The following is a 14,814-nucleotide window of genomic DNA, read 5'->3' as shown; positions in this document are numbered from 1 at the left end:
TGTGTTGGGATTTCACACCAAGGGTGATTTACGAAGAACCTGAAACTCCACACAGTATCAAAACCAGTGAAGGTTTTGTGTCTGATCCCTGATGCTCTCTGAGCCCAGGCTTCATAATCCATGAGGGTTTTCAAGCACAGCATTTAGTGGTGGCATGCATGTAGGGGAAGGAGAAAGTCTGTTTTATAGCTCTGTGCCAGGGCAGCATTTCTTTTTTTCCCTTTCCTTCCTCTTCTTCCCTCCTTCCCCTATCCTTCTTTCCTTCCTGTGTCTGTGGCCTGCCTTGAACTCACTAGGTATCCTAGGATGATTTTACCTCACTGTATCCTCTAGGGTGACTATTTTATTTTTTTGTTTATTCAAGGTAGTGTCTCACTCTAGCCCAGGCTGACCTGGAATTCACTATGCAGTCTCAGGGTGGCCTCAAAGTCATGGGATTAAAGGCATGTGCCACCATGCCCAGTCTAGGGTGATGTTTTAGTTTACTCTGTACCCTGTTCTTCCTGCCTGCACCTCCTAGAGGTATGCACCACCATGCCCAATTTGCCTACTACTTCTTGAGGCTCTGAGTTGGTCCCCCAGCATTGTCAAAAGGAAAACAGTTGTCTGCTCTATGTAAGATCCTTTATAATCAGAGCCATGATTGAAACATTATCAAACCAAGAGACAGAAGATGTCAGCTCACTCTACAGAACTGGAAGCTGTGCAGAAGTAATGTATATGGTTAGTAATGAGTTTGGAGATGTGAGAGCCTGGTTCTGCCCATGGCTATGTCACTCAGGAGCATGTTGCCTTTAGACTACTAAACTTTGTGATCAGTGAATGAGCAGAATAAAATAGTGTTTAATGACCTTCAAATGTAATGTCCTTTGAGGTCATGAAGTCAGTATTGTCACACACAGAAGCCTGGTGCACAAGCACGTGTTGGTGAAGTCAGTGTGGCCTGGAGCATGAGCACAGTAGAGGAGTAATAGTAGTTCCTACATTATTTTTTTTTTAATTTTTATTTATTTATTTGAGAGCGACAGACACAGAGAGAAAGACAGATAGAGGGAGAGAGAGAGAATAGGCACGCCAGGGCTTCCAGCCTCTGCAAACGAACTCCAGATGCGTGCGCCCCCTTGTGCATCTAGCTAACGTGGGACCTGGGGAACCGAGCCTCGAACCAGGGTCCTTAGGCTTCACAGGCAAGCGCTTAACCACTAAGCCATCTCTCCAGCCCCCTACATTATTTTTATTTATTTTTTTGGTTTTTCGAGGTATGGTCTCACTCTGGCCCAGGCTGACCAGGAATTCACTATGTAGTCTCAGGGTGACTTTGAACTCATGGCAGTCCTCCTACCTCTGCCTCCCAAGTGCTGGGATTAAAGGCGTGCGCCACCACACCTGGCTTTAGTTCCTTCCTACTTTATGTTGTGAAGAGAAGCAAACAAGCTAACTACTTACAAAATGAATACTTGTTTGAGGCAGATGGTAACCACCATAAGTGCTGCAAGTAATCCAATAAAAATACAGATTATTCCTTTTTAAAATAAAACATTTGGACTAGGAGATAGTTCAGTGGTTAAAGATACTTGCTTGCAATTCTCCAGTCCCCACATAAAACCAGATGTACAAAGTGGCATGCATATGAAGTTTATTTGCAGTGGCAGGAAGCCCTGACACACCCATTCTCATTCTCCTTTGTTTTTCCTTCCTCCCTCTCCTTATATAAAAAATAAAATGAAAAATTTCAAACAAGTATTCTTGTGAATTTTTAAAAAATATTTTATTTTTATTTATTTATTTGACAGAAAAAGAGGGAGAGAGAGAATGGGCATGCCAGGGCCTCCATCAGCTGGAAATGAACTCCAGATGCGTGTGCCCCTTGTGCATCTGGCTAACGTGGGTCCTGGGGAATTGAACCTGAGTCCTTTGGCTTTGCAGGCAAATGCCTTAACTGCTAAGCCATCCCTCCAGCCCTTTTGTGAATTTTCAAAAATTTATTTATTTATTTGAGAAAGAGAGAGGGAGGGAGGGAGAGAGGAAGAGAGAGAGAGAAAGAAGGAAAGGGAGGATGGGCACACCAGAGCCTCTTGCCACTGCAAACAAACCCCAGATGTACTCGCCACATTGTGCTTCTGGCTTATGTGGATACTGGGAACTTAGGTCTTTAGGCTTTTCAGGCAAGCACCTTAAACATTAATACATCTCTCTGGCCCTATTTTTATGATTTGAAAGAGGAATTAGAAAATTTATTTTCTGTATAGTGTAAGCATGTTTCTCATTTTTATATGAAGGGAACATGTGGGAGATTCTAAGTAATATACAAAATGATTTTAAGTGCAGAATAACATGCACTTTGGAAAGGTTAGAAGTGGTAAGTGGCACCTTCACACCTCCTGTTACTGCTCTGAGGTGGCCCATGGAGACACATGGGACATCATAAATGTCACACAGTTGGTCAGTTAGTTGAAGAGCACTGGGTCATGGCATGTATTTGCCTTACCTTTCAAAATTTTGTTGCAGATGAAGTGGTCAGCTACAGGGACTATTCCTTCTAATTAGAAGTGAGCTTTGCCTACTCTAGAGTGTTCAGTTTTGAGATCTTCTAACAACTTGCACAGAAAAAAGTCTCAGTACTTTTTAAAATTCTTTTAAAATACATATTTTATTTATTTATTTGAGAGAAAGGAAGGGAAGGAAAGAGAGAAAGAGGTAGGTAGAGAGAGAATGGGCATGTCAGGATCTCCAGTGGCTGCAAACAAACTGCAGACACATGTACCACCTTGTGCATCTGGCTTATGTGGGCCCTGAAGAGTTGAACCTGGATGCTTTGGCTTTGCAGGCAAGTGCCTTAACTGCTAAGCCATCTCTTCAGCCCTTTTATAAGCATTTTAATGGAAAATAAGGCTGAAGATTGGAAGTATGTGTTGAGTCAGGGTCTCCTGTTGAACTTGGTGTTAGATGTTGAGCCAGAACCAAGATGGAGACCAGTGAGCTGGATTTGTGAAGCCTCATCTTATTCCACGTATTACTGAAGTGAAGAAAGGTCTAAGGAATAGATCTTGAGGACCTAGTTTATGTAATGTTAACTTGAAATGGAAACATATCTTCATTAGGTGGCTGTAATCTGAAAAATAAATCTACTCCATCCTTGGAATACTGTGCTGAGTTACTGGGCTTGGACCAAGATGATCTTCGTGTAAGTTTAACCACCAGAGTCATGCTCACGACAGCAGGGGGCACCAAAGGGACCGTTATAAAGTAAGTGCCTAACCTTGCTCTGCAAAAACCCTGCCTTCAAGTTTGTCAAAGAAAATGATTTTTTTAGAAGACTGAAATTTAAGGACAATCTTATACAGCATTCATTCTTTTTATTGTAATTTTTTGAAACCTCTTCTTGATAGACAACAGCTCTGCGTTTCGGACTGCCATAATACACCAAATAAATAAATGAGGATTTGTGTAGCTTAAAGTTGCTCTTGAAGATGTTCTGTGTGACACAAGTTTAGAATTCATATAAGAGGTTTCCTTTTGCACAACTATGATAAAAATGAGTTGAACATCTAGATTAATACTTGACAGTTTTGGGCAATAGATCATTTTTCTTTTAATTAAAGTGGTTTTCCATGAAAATGGTTTGTACTAAGACATGTAGGTAGGACTAATTGGTCAGAATATTCAGCAAACAGAACTTACCCCTATGCTTGTGAATCTACAGTTAGAGGAAACTACAAAATGTTCAGGAAACAAGGCCATAGTCAGGGTCCCTAAAATCTGCAGGGAAGGGTCCACAGTGTGCATGGTGTGCTCACAGTCATGTCTCAGTGTCACGTGAGCTCAGAGTGCCTGGTGTGCTCGCAGGCGTGTGTCAGTGTCACGTGAGCTCAGAGTGCCTGGTGTGCTCACAGGCGTGTCTCGGTGTCACGTGAGCTCAGAGTGCCTGGTGTGCTCGCAGGCATGTCTCAGTGTCACGTGATCTCAGAGTGCCTGGTGTGCTCACAGGCGTGTGTCAGTGTCACGTGAGCTCAGTGTACCTGGTGTGCTCGCAGGCATGTCTCGGTGTCACGTGAGCTCAGAGTGCATGGTGTGCTCGCAGGCGTGTCTCGGTGTCACGTGAGCTCAGAGTGCCTTGTGTGTTCGCAGGCATGTCTCGCTGTCACGTGAGCTCAGAGTGCCTTGTGTGTTTGCAGGCGTGTCTCGGTGTCACGTGAGCTCAGAGTGCCTTGTGTGTTCGCAGGCGTGTCTCAGTGTCACGTGAGTTCAGAGTGCCTGGTGTGCTCGCAGGCGTGTCTCAGTGTCACGTGAGCTCAGAGTGCCTTGTGTGTTTGCAGGCGTGTCTCAGTGTCACGTGAGCTCAGAGTGCCTGGTGTGCTCGCAGGCGTGTCTCAGTGTCACGTGAGTTCAGAGTGCCTGGTGTGCTCGCAGGCGTGTCTCGCTGTAACGTGAGCTCAGAGTGCCTTGTGTGTTTGCAGGCGTGTCTCGGTGTCACGTGAGCTCAGAGTGCCTTGTGTGTTCGCAGGCGTGTCTCAGTGTCACGTGAGCTCAGAGTGCCGGGTGTGCTCGCAGGCGTGTCTCGCTGTCACGTGAGCTCAGAGTGCCTGGTGTGCTCGCAGGCGTGTCTCAGTGTCACGTGAGCTCAGAGTGCCTGGTGTGCTCGCAGGTGTGTCTCGGTGTCACGTGAGCTCAGAGTGCCGGGTGTGCTCGCAGGCGTGTCTCGGTGTCACGTGAGCTCAGAGTGCCGGGTGTGCTCGCAGGCATGTCTCGGTGTCACGTGAGCTCAGAGTGCCTGGTGTGCTCGCAGGCGTGTCTCGGTGTCACGTGTGCTCAGAGTGCCGGGTGTGCTCGCAGGCGTGTCTCGGTGTCACATGATCTCAGAGGGCCTGGTGTGCTCGCAGGCGTGTCTCGGTGTCACGTGTGCTCAGAGTGCCGGGTGTGCTCGCAGGCGTGTCTCAGTGTCACGTGAGCTCAGAGTGCCTAGTGTGCTCGCAGGCGTGTGTCAGTGTCACGTGAGCTCAGAGTGCCTGGTGTGCTCGCAGGCATGTCTCGCTGTCACGTGAGCTCAGAGTGCCTGGTGTGCTTGCAGGCGTGTCTCGCTGTCACGTGAGCTCAGAGTGCCTGGTGTGCTTGCAGGCATGTCTCAATGTCACGTGAGCTCAGAGTGCCTAGTGTGCTCGCAGGCGTGTCTCGGTGTCACGTGAGCTCAGAGTGCCTGGTGTGCTCGCAGGCGTGTCTCGGTGTCACGTGAGCTCAGAGTGCCGGGTGTGCTCGCAGGCGGGTCTCAATGTCACATGTGCTCAGAGTGCCTGGTGTGCTTGCAGGCGTGTCTCGCTGTCACGTGAGCTCAGAGTGCCTGGTGTGCTCGCAGGCGTGTCTCGGTGTCACATGATCTCAGAGGGCCTGGTGTGCTCGCAGGCGTGTCTCGGTGTCACGTGTGCTCAGAGTGCCGGGTGTGCTCGCAGGCGTGTCTCGGTGTCACGTGAGCTCAGAGTGCCTAGTGTGCTCGCAGGCGTGTGTCAGTGTCACGTGAGCTCAGAGTGCCTGGTGTGCTCGCAGGCATGTCTCGCTGTCACGTGAGCTCAGAGTGCCTGGTGTGCTTGCAGGCGTGTCTCGCTGTCACGTGAGCTCAGAGTGCTTGGTGTGCTTGCAGGCATGTCTCAATGTCACGTGAGCTCAGAGTGCCTAGTGTGCTCGCAGGCGTGTCTCGGTGTCACGTGAGCTCAGAGTGCCTGGTGTGCTCGCAGGCGTGTCTCGGTGTCACGTGAGCTCAGAGTGCCGGGTGTGCTCGCAGGCGGGTCTCAATGTCACATGTGCTCAGAGTGCCTGGTGTGCTTGCAGGCGTGTCTCGCTGTCACGTGAGCTCAGAGTGCCTGGTGTGCTCGCAGGCGTGTCTCGGTGTCACATGATCTCAGAGTGCCTGGTGTGCTCGCAGGCGTGTCTCAGTGTCACGTGAGCTCAGAGTGCCTTGTGTGTTTGCAGGCGTGTCTCAGTGTCACGTGAGCTCAGAGTGCCTGGTGTGCTCGCAGGCGTGTCTCAGTGTCACGTGAGTTCAGAGTGCCTGGTGTGCTCGCAGGCGTGTCTCGCTGTCACGTGAGCTCAGAGTGCCTTGTGTGTTTGCAGGCGTGTCTCGGTGTCACGTGAGCTCAGAGTGCCTAGTGTGCTCGCAGGCGTGTCTCGGTGTCACGTGAGCTCAGAGTGCCTGGTGTGCTCGCAGGCGTGTCTCGGTGTCACGTGAGCTCAGAGTGCCGGGTGTGCTCGCAGGCGGGTCTCACTGTCACATGTGCTCAGAGTGCCTGGTGTGCTTGCAGGCGTGTCTCGCTGTCACGTGAGCTCAGAGTGCCTGGTGTGCTCGCAGGCGTGTCTCGGTGTCACATGATCTCAGAGGGCCTGGTGTGCTCGCAGGCGTGTCTCGGTGTCACGTGTGCTCAGAGTGCCGGGTGTGCTCGCAGGCGTGTCTCAGTGTCACGTGAGCTCAGAGTGCCTAGTGTGCTCGCAGGCGTGTGTCAGTGTCACGTGAGCTCAGAGTGCCTGGTGTGCTCGCAGGCATGTCTCGCTGTCACGTGAGCTCAGAGTGCCTGGTGTGCTTGCAGGCGTGTCTCGCTGTCACGTGAGCTCAGAGTGCTTGGTGTGCTTGCAGGCATGTCTCAATGTCACGTGAGCTCAGAGTGCCTAGTGTGCTCGCAGGCGTGTCTCGGTGTCACGTGAGCTCAGAGTGCCTGGTGTGCTCGCAGGCGTGTCTCGGTGTCACGTGAGCTCAGAGTGCCGGGTGTGCTCGCAGGCGGGTCTCAATGTCACATGTGCTCAGAGTGCCTGGTGTGCTTGCAGGCGTGTCTCGCTGTCACGTGAGCTCAGAGTGCCTGGTGTGCTCGCAGGCGTGTCTCGGTGTCACATGATCTCAGAGGGCCTGGTGTGCTCGCAGGCGTGTCTCAGTGTCACGTGAGCTCAGAGTGCCTTGTGTGTTTGCAGGCGTGTCTCAGTGTCACGTGAGCTCAGAGTGCCTGGTGTGCTCGCAGGCGTGTCTCAGTGTCACGTGAGTTCAGAGTGCCTGGTGTGCTCGCAGGCGTGTCTCGCTGTCACGTGAGCTCAGAGTGCCTTGTGTGTTTGCAGGCGTGTCTCGGTGTCACGTGAGCTCAGAGTGCCTTGTGTGTTCGCAGGCGTGTCTCAGTGTCACGTGAGCTCAGAGTGCCGGGTGTGCTCGCAGGCGTGTCTCGCTGTCACGTGAGCTCAGAGTGCCTGGTGTGCTCGCAGGCGTGTCTCAGTGTCACGTGAGCTCAGAGTGCCTGGTGTGCTCGCAGGTGTGTCTCGGTGTCACGTGAGCTCAGAGTGCCGGGTGTGCTCGCAGGTGTGTCTCGGTGTCACGTGAGCTCAGAGTGCCTGGTGTGCTCGCAGGCGTGTCTCGGTGTCACGTGTGCTCAGAGTGCTGGGTGTGCTCGCAGGCGTGTCTCAGTGTCACGTGAGCTCAGAGTGCCTAGTGTGCTCGCAGGCGTGTGTCAGTGTCACGTGAGCTCAGAGTGCCTGGTGTGCTCGCAGGCATGTCTCGCTGTCACGTGAGCTCAGAGTGCCTGGTGTGCTCGCAGGCGTGTCTCGGTGTCACGTGAGCTCAGAGTGCCTAGTGTGCTCGCAGGCGTGTGTCAGTGTCACGTGAGCTCAGAGTGCCTGGTGTGCTCGCAGGCGTGTCTCGGTGTCACGTGAGCTCAGAGTGCCTAGTGTGCTCGCAGGCGTGTGTCAGTGTCACGTGAGCTCAGAGTGCCTGGTGTGCTCGCAGGCATGTCTCACTGTCACGTGAGCTCAGAGTGCCTGGTGTGCTTGCAGGCGTGTCTCGCTGTCACGTGAGCTCAGAGTGCCTGGTGTGCTCGCAGGCGTGTCTCGGTGTCACGTGAGCTCAGAGTGCCTGGTGTGCTCGCAGGCATGTCTCGCTGTCACGTGAGCTCAGAGTGCCTGGTGTGCTTGCAGGCGTGTCTCGCTGTCACGTGAGCTCAGAGTGCTTGGTGTGCTTGCAGGCATGTCTCAATGTCACGTGAGCTCAGAGTGCCTAGTGTGCTCGCAGGCGTGTCTCGGTGTCACGTGAGCTCAGAGTGCCTGGTGTGCTCGCAGGCGTGTCTCGGTGTCACGTGAGCTCAGAGTGCCGGGTGTGCTCGCAGGCGTGTCTCAATGTCACATGTGCTCAGAGTGCCTGGTGTGCTTGCAGGCGTGTCTCGCTGTCACGTGAGCTCAGAGTGCCTGGTGTGCTCGCAGGCGTGTCTCGGTGTCACATGATCTCAGAGGGCCTGGTGTGCTCGCAGGCGTGTCTCAGTGTCACGTGAGCTCAGAGTGCCTTGTGTGTTTGCAGGCGTGTCTCAGTGTCACGTGAGCTCAGAGTGCCTGGTGTGCTCGCAGGCGTGTCTCAGTGTCACGTGAGTTCAGAGTGCCTGGTGTGCTCGCAGGCGTGTCTCGCTGTCACGTGAGCTCAGAGTGCCTTGTGTGTTCGCAGGCGTGTCTCAGTGTCACGTGAGCTCAGAGTGCCGGGTGTGCTCGCAGGCGTGTCTCGCTGTCACGTGAGCTCAGAGTGCCTGGTGTGCTCGCAGGCGTGTCTCAGTGTCACGTGAGCTCAGGGTGCCGGGTGTGCTCGCAGGCGTGTCTCGGTGTCACGTGAGCTCAGAGTGCCTGGTGTGCTCGCAGGCGTGTCTCGCTGTCACGTGAGCTCAGAGTGCCTGGTGTGCTCGCAGGCGTGTCTCAGTGTCACGTGAGCTCAGGGTGCCGGGTGTGCTCGCAGGCGTGTCTCGGTGTCACGTGAGTTCAGAGTGCCTGGTGTGCTCGCAGGCGTGTCTCGCTGTCACGTGAGCTCAGAGTGCCTTGTGTGTTCGCAGGCGTGTCTCAGTGTCACGTGAGCTCAGAGTGCCGGGTGTGCTCGCAGGCGTGTCTCGCTGTCACGTGAGCTCAGAGTGCCTGGTGTGCTCGCAGGCGTGTCTCAGTGTCACGTGAGCTCAGGGTGCCGGGTGTGCTCGCAGGCGTGTCTCGGTGTCACGTGAGCTCAGAGTGCCGGGTGTGCTCGCAGGCGTGTCTCGGTGTCACGTGAGCTCAGAGTGCCTGGTGTGCTCGCAGGTGTGTCTCGGTGTCACGTGAGCTCAGAGTGCCGGGTGTGCTCGCAGGCGGGTCTCAATGTCACATGTGCTCAGAGTGCCGGGTGTGCTCGCAGGCGTGTCTCGGTGTCACGTGAGCTCAGAGTGCCTGGTGTGCTCGCAGGCGTGTCTCGGTGTCACGTGAGCTCAGAGTGCCTGGTGTGCTCGCAGGCGTGTCTCAATGTCACATGTGCTCAGAGTGCCTGGTGTGCTCGCAGGCGTGTCTCGCTGTCACGTGAGCTCAGAGTGCCTGGTGTGCTTGCAGGCGTGTCTCGGTGTCACGTGAGCTCAGAGTGCCTGGTGTGCTCGCAGGCGTGTCTCAGTGTCACATGATCTCAGAATGCCTGGTGTGCTCGCAGGCGTGGCTCTGTGTCACATGTCTTAGGCATTTTGGTTTTGGGTAATGTGGAAAAAATATCATATTTAGTGTTACCAATATTAGATTCTGTAATGTAAGATCTTCATTTTTCGAGTGAAATGTTAGATCTTCTGTCTCTTTCTAAATATGATTGCTTGTGAGCTCTAGTGACTTATTTCAGAAAAATATTCAACTATTAGAAACAAAGAAAGCTGGCCGTGGTGGCACAATCCTTTAATTCCAGTACTCAGGAGGCAGAGGTAGGAGGACTGCCATGAGTTTGATGTCATCTTGAGACTACATAGTTAATTTCAGGTCAGCCTGGACCAGATTGAGACCTTACCTCGAAAAACGAAACAAAACATCAACGACAACAATAATATCAAAGCCAGGCATAGTGGCACAAGTCTGGAATCTCAACCCTCCAGAAGCTGAGGCAGGAAGATGGTTTCAAGATTGAGGCTGGCCTGGGCTACATAGAAAGACTATCTAGAAAAACCAAAACAAGCTGGGCATGGTGGTGCATGTCTTTAATCCCAGCACTTCTCTGTGAGCTCAAAGCCAGTTTGGCCTACAGAGTGAGTTCCAGATCAGCTTGGGCTAGAATGAGACTCTGCTTTGAAAAATATACATATATACATATACCAGTGACATAATAATAAGTGAGAATAGTTTTTTATTGATATTCTATAATTACTTAATTAGTTTTATAGTGCTGGGGATTTAAATTTTTTTAAAATTTTTATTTATTTATTTAAGAGTGAGTGAGAGAGAATGGGCACACCTGGGCTTCCAGCCACTGCAAATGAACTCCAGATGTGTGTGCCCCCTTGTGCATCTGGCTAATGTGGGTCCTAGGGAATCAAGCCTTGAACCAGGGTCCTTAGGCTTCACAGAGAGTGCTTAACTGCTAAGCCATCTCTCCAGCCCCCAGTGCTGAGGATTTTACCCAGGGCTTTGTGCATGCTTAGAAAACACTCTACCTCTTTGCAAGATGTATCCTCAGTCCTTGATTAAATTTAAAATTTTTGATTATTATTTTTATAATTATTATTATTTTGAGGTAGGGTCTCACTCTAGCCGAGGCTGACCTGGAATTCATTATGGAGTCTCAGGGTGGCCTGGAATTCACAGCGATCCTCCTACATCTGCCTCCTGACTGCTGGGATTAAAGGCGTATGTTACCATGCTTGACTAAATTTTGATTAGTTTATTCTTTGTTTTTTTGTTTTTCGAGGTATGGTCTCACTCTGGCCCAGGCTGACCTGGAATGCACTGTGTAGTCTCAGGGTGACCTCAAACTCATGGTGGGTGATCCCTTTGCCTTCTGAGTGCTGGGATTAAAGGTGTGCACCACCACACCTGGCTTTATGTTTATTTTTAAGAGACCACTACTTGCTATGTTGGCCAGGCTAGCTCAAGTAATTGTATGCCTTTACCTTTAGTAACTAGACCACAAGTGTGTGCACTGTGCCTTCTGGAGAGATTTTTATAAAGCTTTTGTTTTCTTTCAAATTTGCTACAACTTACCCTTTTGAAATTTTAGAAAGGTATGCTTAACCTGGCATTTTGTTAAGCTAATTCTGAATTATTCTTACTATAAAGAAGGTTCCACGGATGATCCTGGCTGAGTAGTCTTCAGGTACTTCTTCCTCCTTTCCCTACCCCATGCTGCCACAAAGTCACGTCACCTGTTTTCTTCATGCTGTGTCCATGAAAATTAGACAGGATTGTGAGATCAGAGTGACTTGAATACTGTGACTATGACTACTGAAAATTATAGCAACTCCCAATCATCCTGTCATAGGTTTCTGAGTACTCAAATTTTTGGTTTGTGCCATCACACTCTGTATACCTGAATGACTTTTAGTGTGACTAAAAAAAATTAACTTTTGTTTATTTTGTTTTGGTGCCCACATAGTGCCCAGTGCTTATTATGAAGTGAAGATTCAGCACACTGTTTGGAAATTCTTCTTTATAGTGATAAGTAGTGTTGAGTAACAGCTCATGTCTGCACATGCAGCAGCTAATGCTAGTGTCCCATGTAGTTACGGTGGAGCTGCACAATTCAAGTTGTAAGATGTCAGTACTTTCTTAAGTAAGGTCATTAAATTCCCAAGCTTTGAAGTTATCTTAAACTAAATGAAATTTGTCTCACACCTAAGAAATGTCTTGGGGAAAAAAGCCAAAAGGAAGATTATTTTTCTGAATAGTTTAAAATATATTTAGCATGTCAAACTAGGTGTAAATTAAGAGTAAGATGATTTTTCAAGGCAAAAGTTCTTTTACTTGGGCTGGAGAGATGGCTTAGTGGTTGCTGTGTTTGCCTGCAAAGTCAAAGGACCCAGGTTCAATTCCCCAAGAACCACATAAGCCAGATGCACAAAGTGGCACATGGGTCTGAAGTTTGTTTGCAGGGGCTGAAGGCCCTGGTGTGCCCATTCTCTCTCACTCTCTCAAATAAATAAATAAATAAAAAGTTTTTTTACTTAATAATCTATTTTGATGTAATTTCAGATAATTTTTTTAGTTTTAGTTTTCTACTCAGTTTTTTCCTACTTGGTTTTTCTATTTTTCATTTTTTTTGGTTTTCAATTTTTTTTGTTTATTTTTACTTATTTGTTTGAGAGGGACAGTGGGCGAGAGAAAGAGAGAGAGAGAGAGAGAGAGAGAAAGAGAGAGAATGGGTGCGCCAGGGCCTCCAGCCACTGCAAATGAACTCCAGATGCATGCACCCCTTGACATCTGGCTAACATGGGTCCTGGGGAAGAGAGCCTTGAACCGGGGTCCTTAGGCTTCACAGGCAAGCGTTAACCGCTAAGCCATCTCTCCAGGCCTATTTTTCAATTTTTTTATTGATAACTTTCATAATTATAGACAATTCCCTGCCCCTACTTTCCCCTTTGCAACTCCGTCATACCCCTTCTGGCTCTCAGTCTCTCTTATTTTTTAATTTTTTTGTTTGTTTTTTAGAGGTAGGGTCTCACTCTGGTCCAGGTTGACCTGGAATTAACTATGTAGTCTCAGGGTGGCCTCGAACTCACAGCCATCCACCTACCTTTGCCTCCTGAGTGTTGGGATTAAAGGCACATGCCATCATGCCCAGCTTCTCTTTTATTTTGATGTCATCATTTTTTCTTCCTGATATTATGGTCATGTGTTCTGTCTATTCAACAAGGTGCATGGTAAGTATTTGTTCTTCATAGCCAAGAACAATCTTAGATAATTCGACTTTATGTGGCTGGCATTACTTTCAGACTGTGCTGCCATAAAGAACTTCCGTAAGGAACTTCCATTGCTTCTTTCCTTTTTGGAACTTTCATTCCATCCTTGTTTCTTCTGTCTCTCTCTGTTTAAATAGGGTCCCACTGAAAGTGGAGCAAGCCAACAATGCTCGTGACGCGCTGGCAAAGACAGTCTATAGCCATCTTTTTGATCACGTGGTCAATAGAGTAAATCAGTGCTTTCCTTTTGAAACTTCCTCGTATTTTATTGGTGTCCTGGATATTGCTGGTTTTGGTAAGGATGATTTCTTTGGTTAATTTACATTTTCTTCATTGTTTCTACATAGATGAAAAATTTTTTAATAAAGTCTTGTATTAGCTGGGCATGATGGTACACACCTTTAATCCCAGTGTTTGGGAGGCAGAGGAAGGAGGATTGCCATGAGTTCAAGGCCTGCTTGAGACTACATGGTAAACTCCAGGTCAGTCTGGGTTAGAGTGAGACCTAACAAAACAAAGCAAACAACAACAACAAAAAAAACCACCCATTGTATTGGCTTTTTAAAAAATTTGCTGTGACCATATGCTTGACAGAAATAATTTATTTATTTTATTGACAGCTTCCATACTTAATAAAACATGAAAACTTTCTCCCCTCACCTATATTCCCTTTCACAAATCCACACTCCATCATATCCCCTCCCTTTCTCCATTAGTTTTGCTTTTTTTTGATGGCGATCATCTTTTCCTACTATTATGAGGGTCTTGTGAAGGTAGTGCTAGGCACTGCGAGGTCGTGGATTTCAAGGCCAGTTTCTGTCTGGATGGTTGCATTGTAATCAGTCCTACTCTTCCTTTGGTTCTTACATTCTTTCCGCCACCTCTTCCACAATGGGTCCTGAGCCTTGGAAGGTGTGATAGAGATTTTTCAGTGGTGACCATTCCTCTGTCACATCTTCTCAGCACTGTAGTGCCTTTTGAGTCATCCCAGTGGTCACCTCCATCTGAAAAGAGAAGCTTCTCTAACCAAAAGTGAGAGTAGCATTAATATATCGGTATGAACATTAGATAAAGTGCTTGCTGGGCAGTTTGGTGGGCATAATATATGCATTTAACCAGACAAGAGCAGGCATTACACTCCTAATGTTCATGACCTCCCCCACCATACGTTTTTGATTAGGTTTTCAGTAGCAGGCATGTATTCCTTCCCATAGAGCAGTTCTCTAGTCCAATTAAAGAGCAGTTCGCTTCCCCCATAACAGACATGCCACTATCACACTCTTTGGCTTATTTGGCCTGGCTGGCCAAACTTGAGGCTTGTGGTGTCCACTGTTTTCAGCACTGATGATTCCTGTCTCCTATAGGGCTACATGCAGGGCAGCTTTTTCCAGTTTTCAGTCGGCTGGTCTATAGGGAGGAGGTTTTCATCTCAGCCCCAGCTTGATTTTTCAGTGACCCTGCTGCCCAGGCATATGAAATTTTCAGCAATGGGGTCTTACCATCTGTTTCCTGGAAACCAAGGGCCTTGGCAATAGCCTGTAATGTTTTAGAGGCAACAGGGACCTCCCTGGTCAACAACTCACTGGAAGATATCCCATCCCTGGCACTGAAAATTTTCTAGTAACACTCTTTGGCTTCTGGATGTGCATTATCCAAAAAAATAGTTTTTCATATGTCTTAATTCAGAATATCTTGAATTTTAATTCATCCTCCCCCCCTTTTAACTCAGTCTCTTTCACTGGCCTGTTTTCCCATATCTTTCACTTGATATATTTTCCAGTTATATTTATATCTGCATTTCATAATAGAACTTGTAAATTGATTGATACTAAAATCAAAACATGTTGATTGAAAAGTGCCACAGTTACTATGTCTCTATACTCTTAAATCTGTGCATCTGAAATAAATATAAACTTTTGTGTGCTAGTAATAAAGATAGTAAGTCACTGAGATCATTGACAAAGATGCAGAGCTGGGTTTGTGGTGACCTAACATAAAAGTCACCTTCAGTACTACATGCATAAATACACTGTTAGTGAAACTTGTTAAGAGATAGCTTCTTACTGTTCACTTTCTGTCTAATATATACCAAGGTAAGTGATTGTGAACAACTGGAGCTCTCCATCTGGAAATTAAATGAGCCGCCAACCCT

At 48.5% G+C, this 14,814-nt stretch overlaps 1 protein-coding gene across 1 annotated transcript in view; it reads left to right on the top strand.

Moving 5' to 3' along the window:
* The window catches only part of Myo6 (myosin VI), a 235,266-nt gene that overhangs the window by 166,642 nt on the left and 53,810 nt on the right, over positions 1-14,814 (top strand). The window contains exons 12-13 of the mRNA XM_045160127.1: positions 3,102-3,246; positions 12,800-12,957. Coding sequence (XP_045016062.1) covers positions 3,102-3,246; positions 12,800-12,957 — 303 coding nt within the window. The remainder of the gene's footprint in view (positions 1-3,101; positions 3,247-12,799; positions 12,958-14,814) is intronic.

Source organism: Jaculus jaculus, chromosome 10 (assembly GCF_020740685.1).
Source record: "Jaculus jaculus isolate mJacJac1 chromosome 10, mJacJac1.mat.Y.cur, whole genome shotgun sequence".
NCBI lineage: Eukaryota > Metazoa > Chordata > Mammalia > Rodentia > Dipodidae > Jaculus > Jaculus jaculus.
This window is presented reverse-complemented; position numbering and strand designations above follow the sequence as displayed.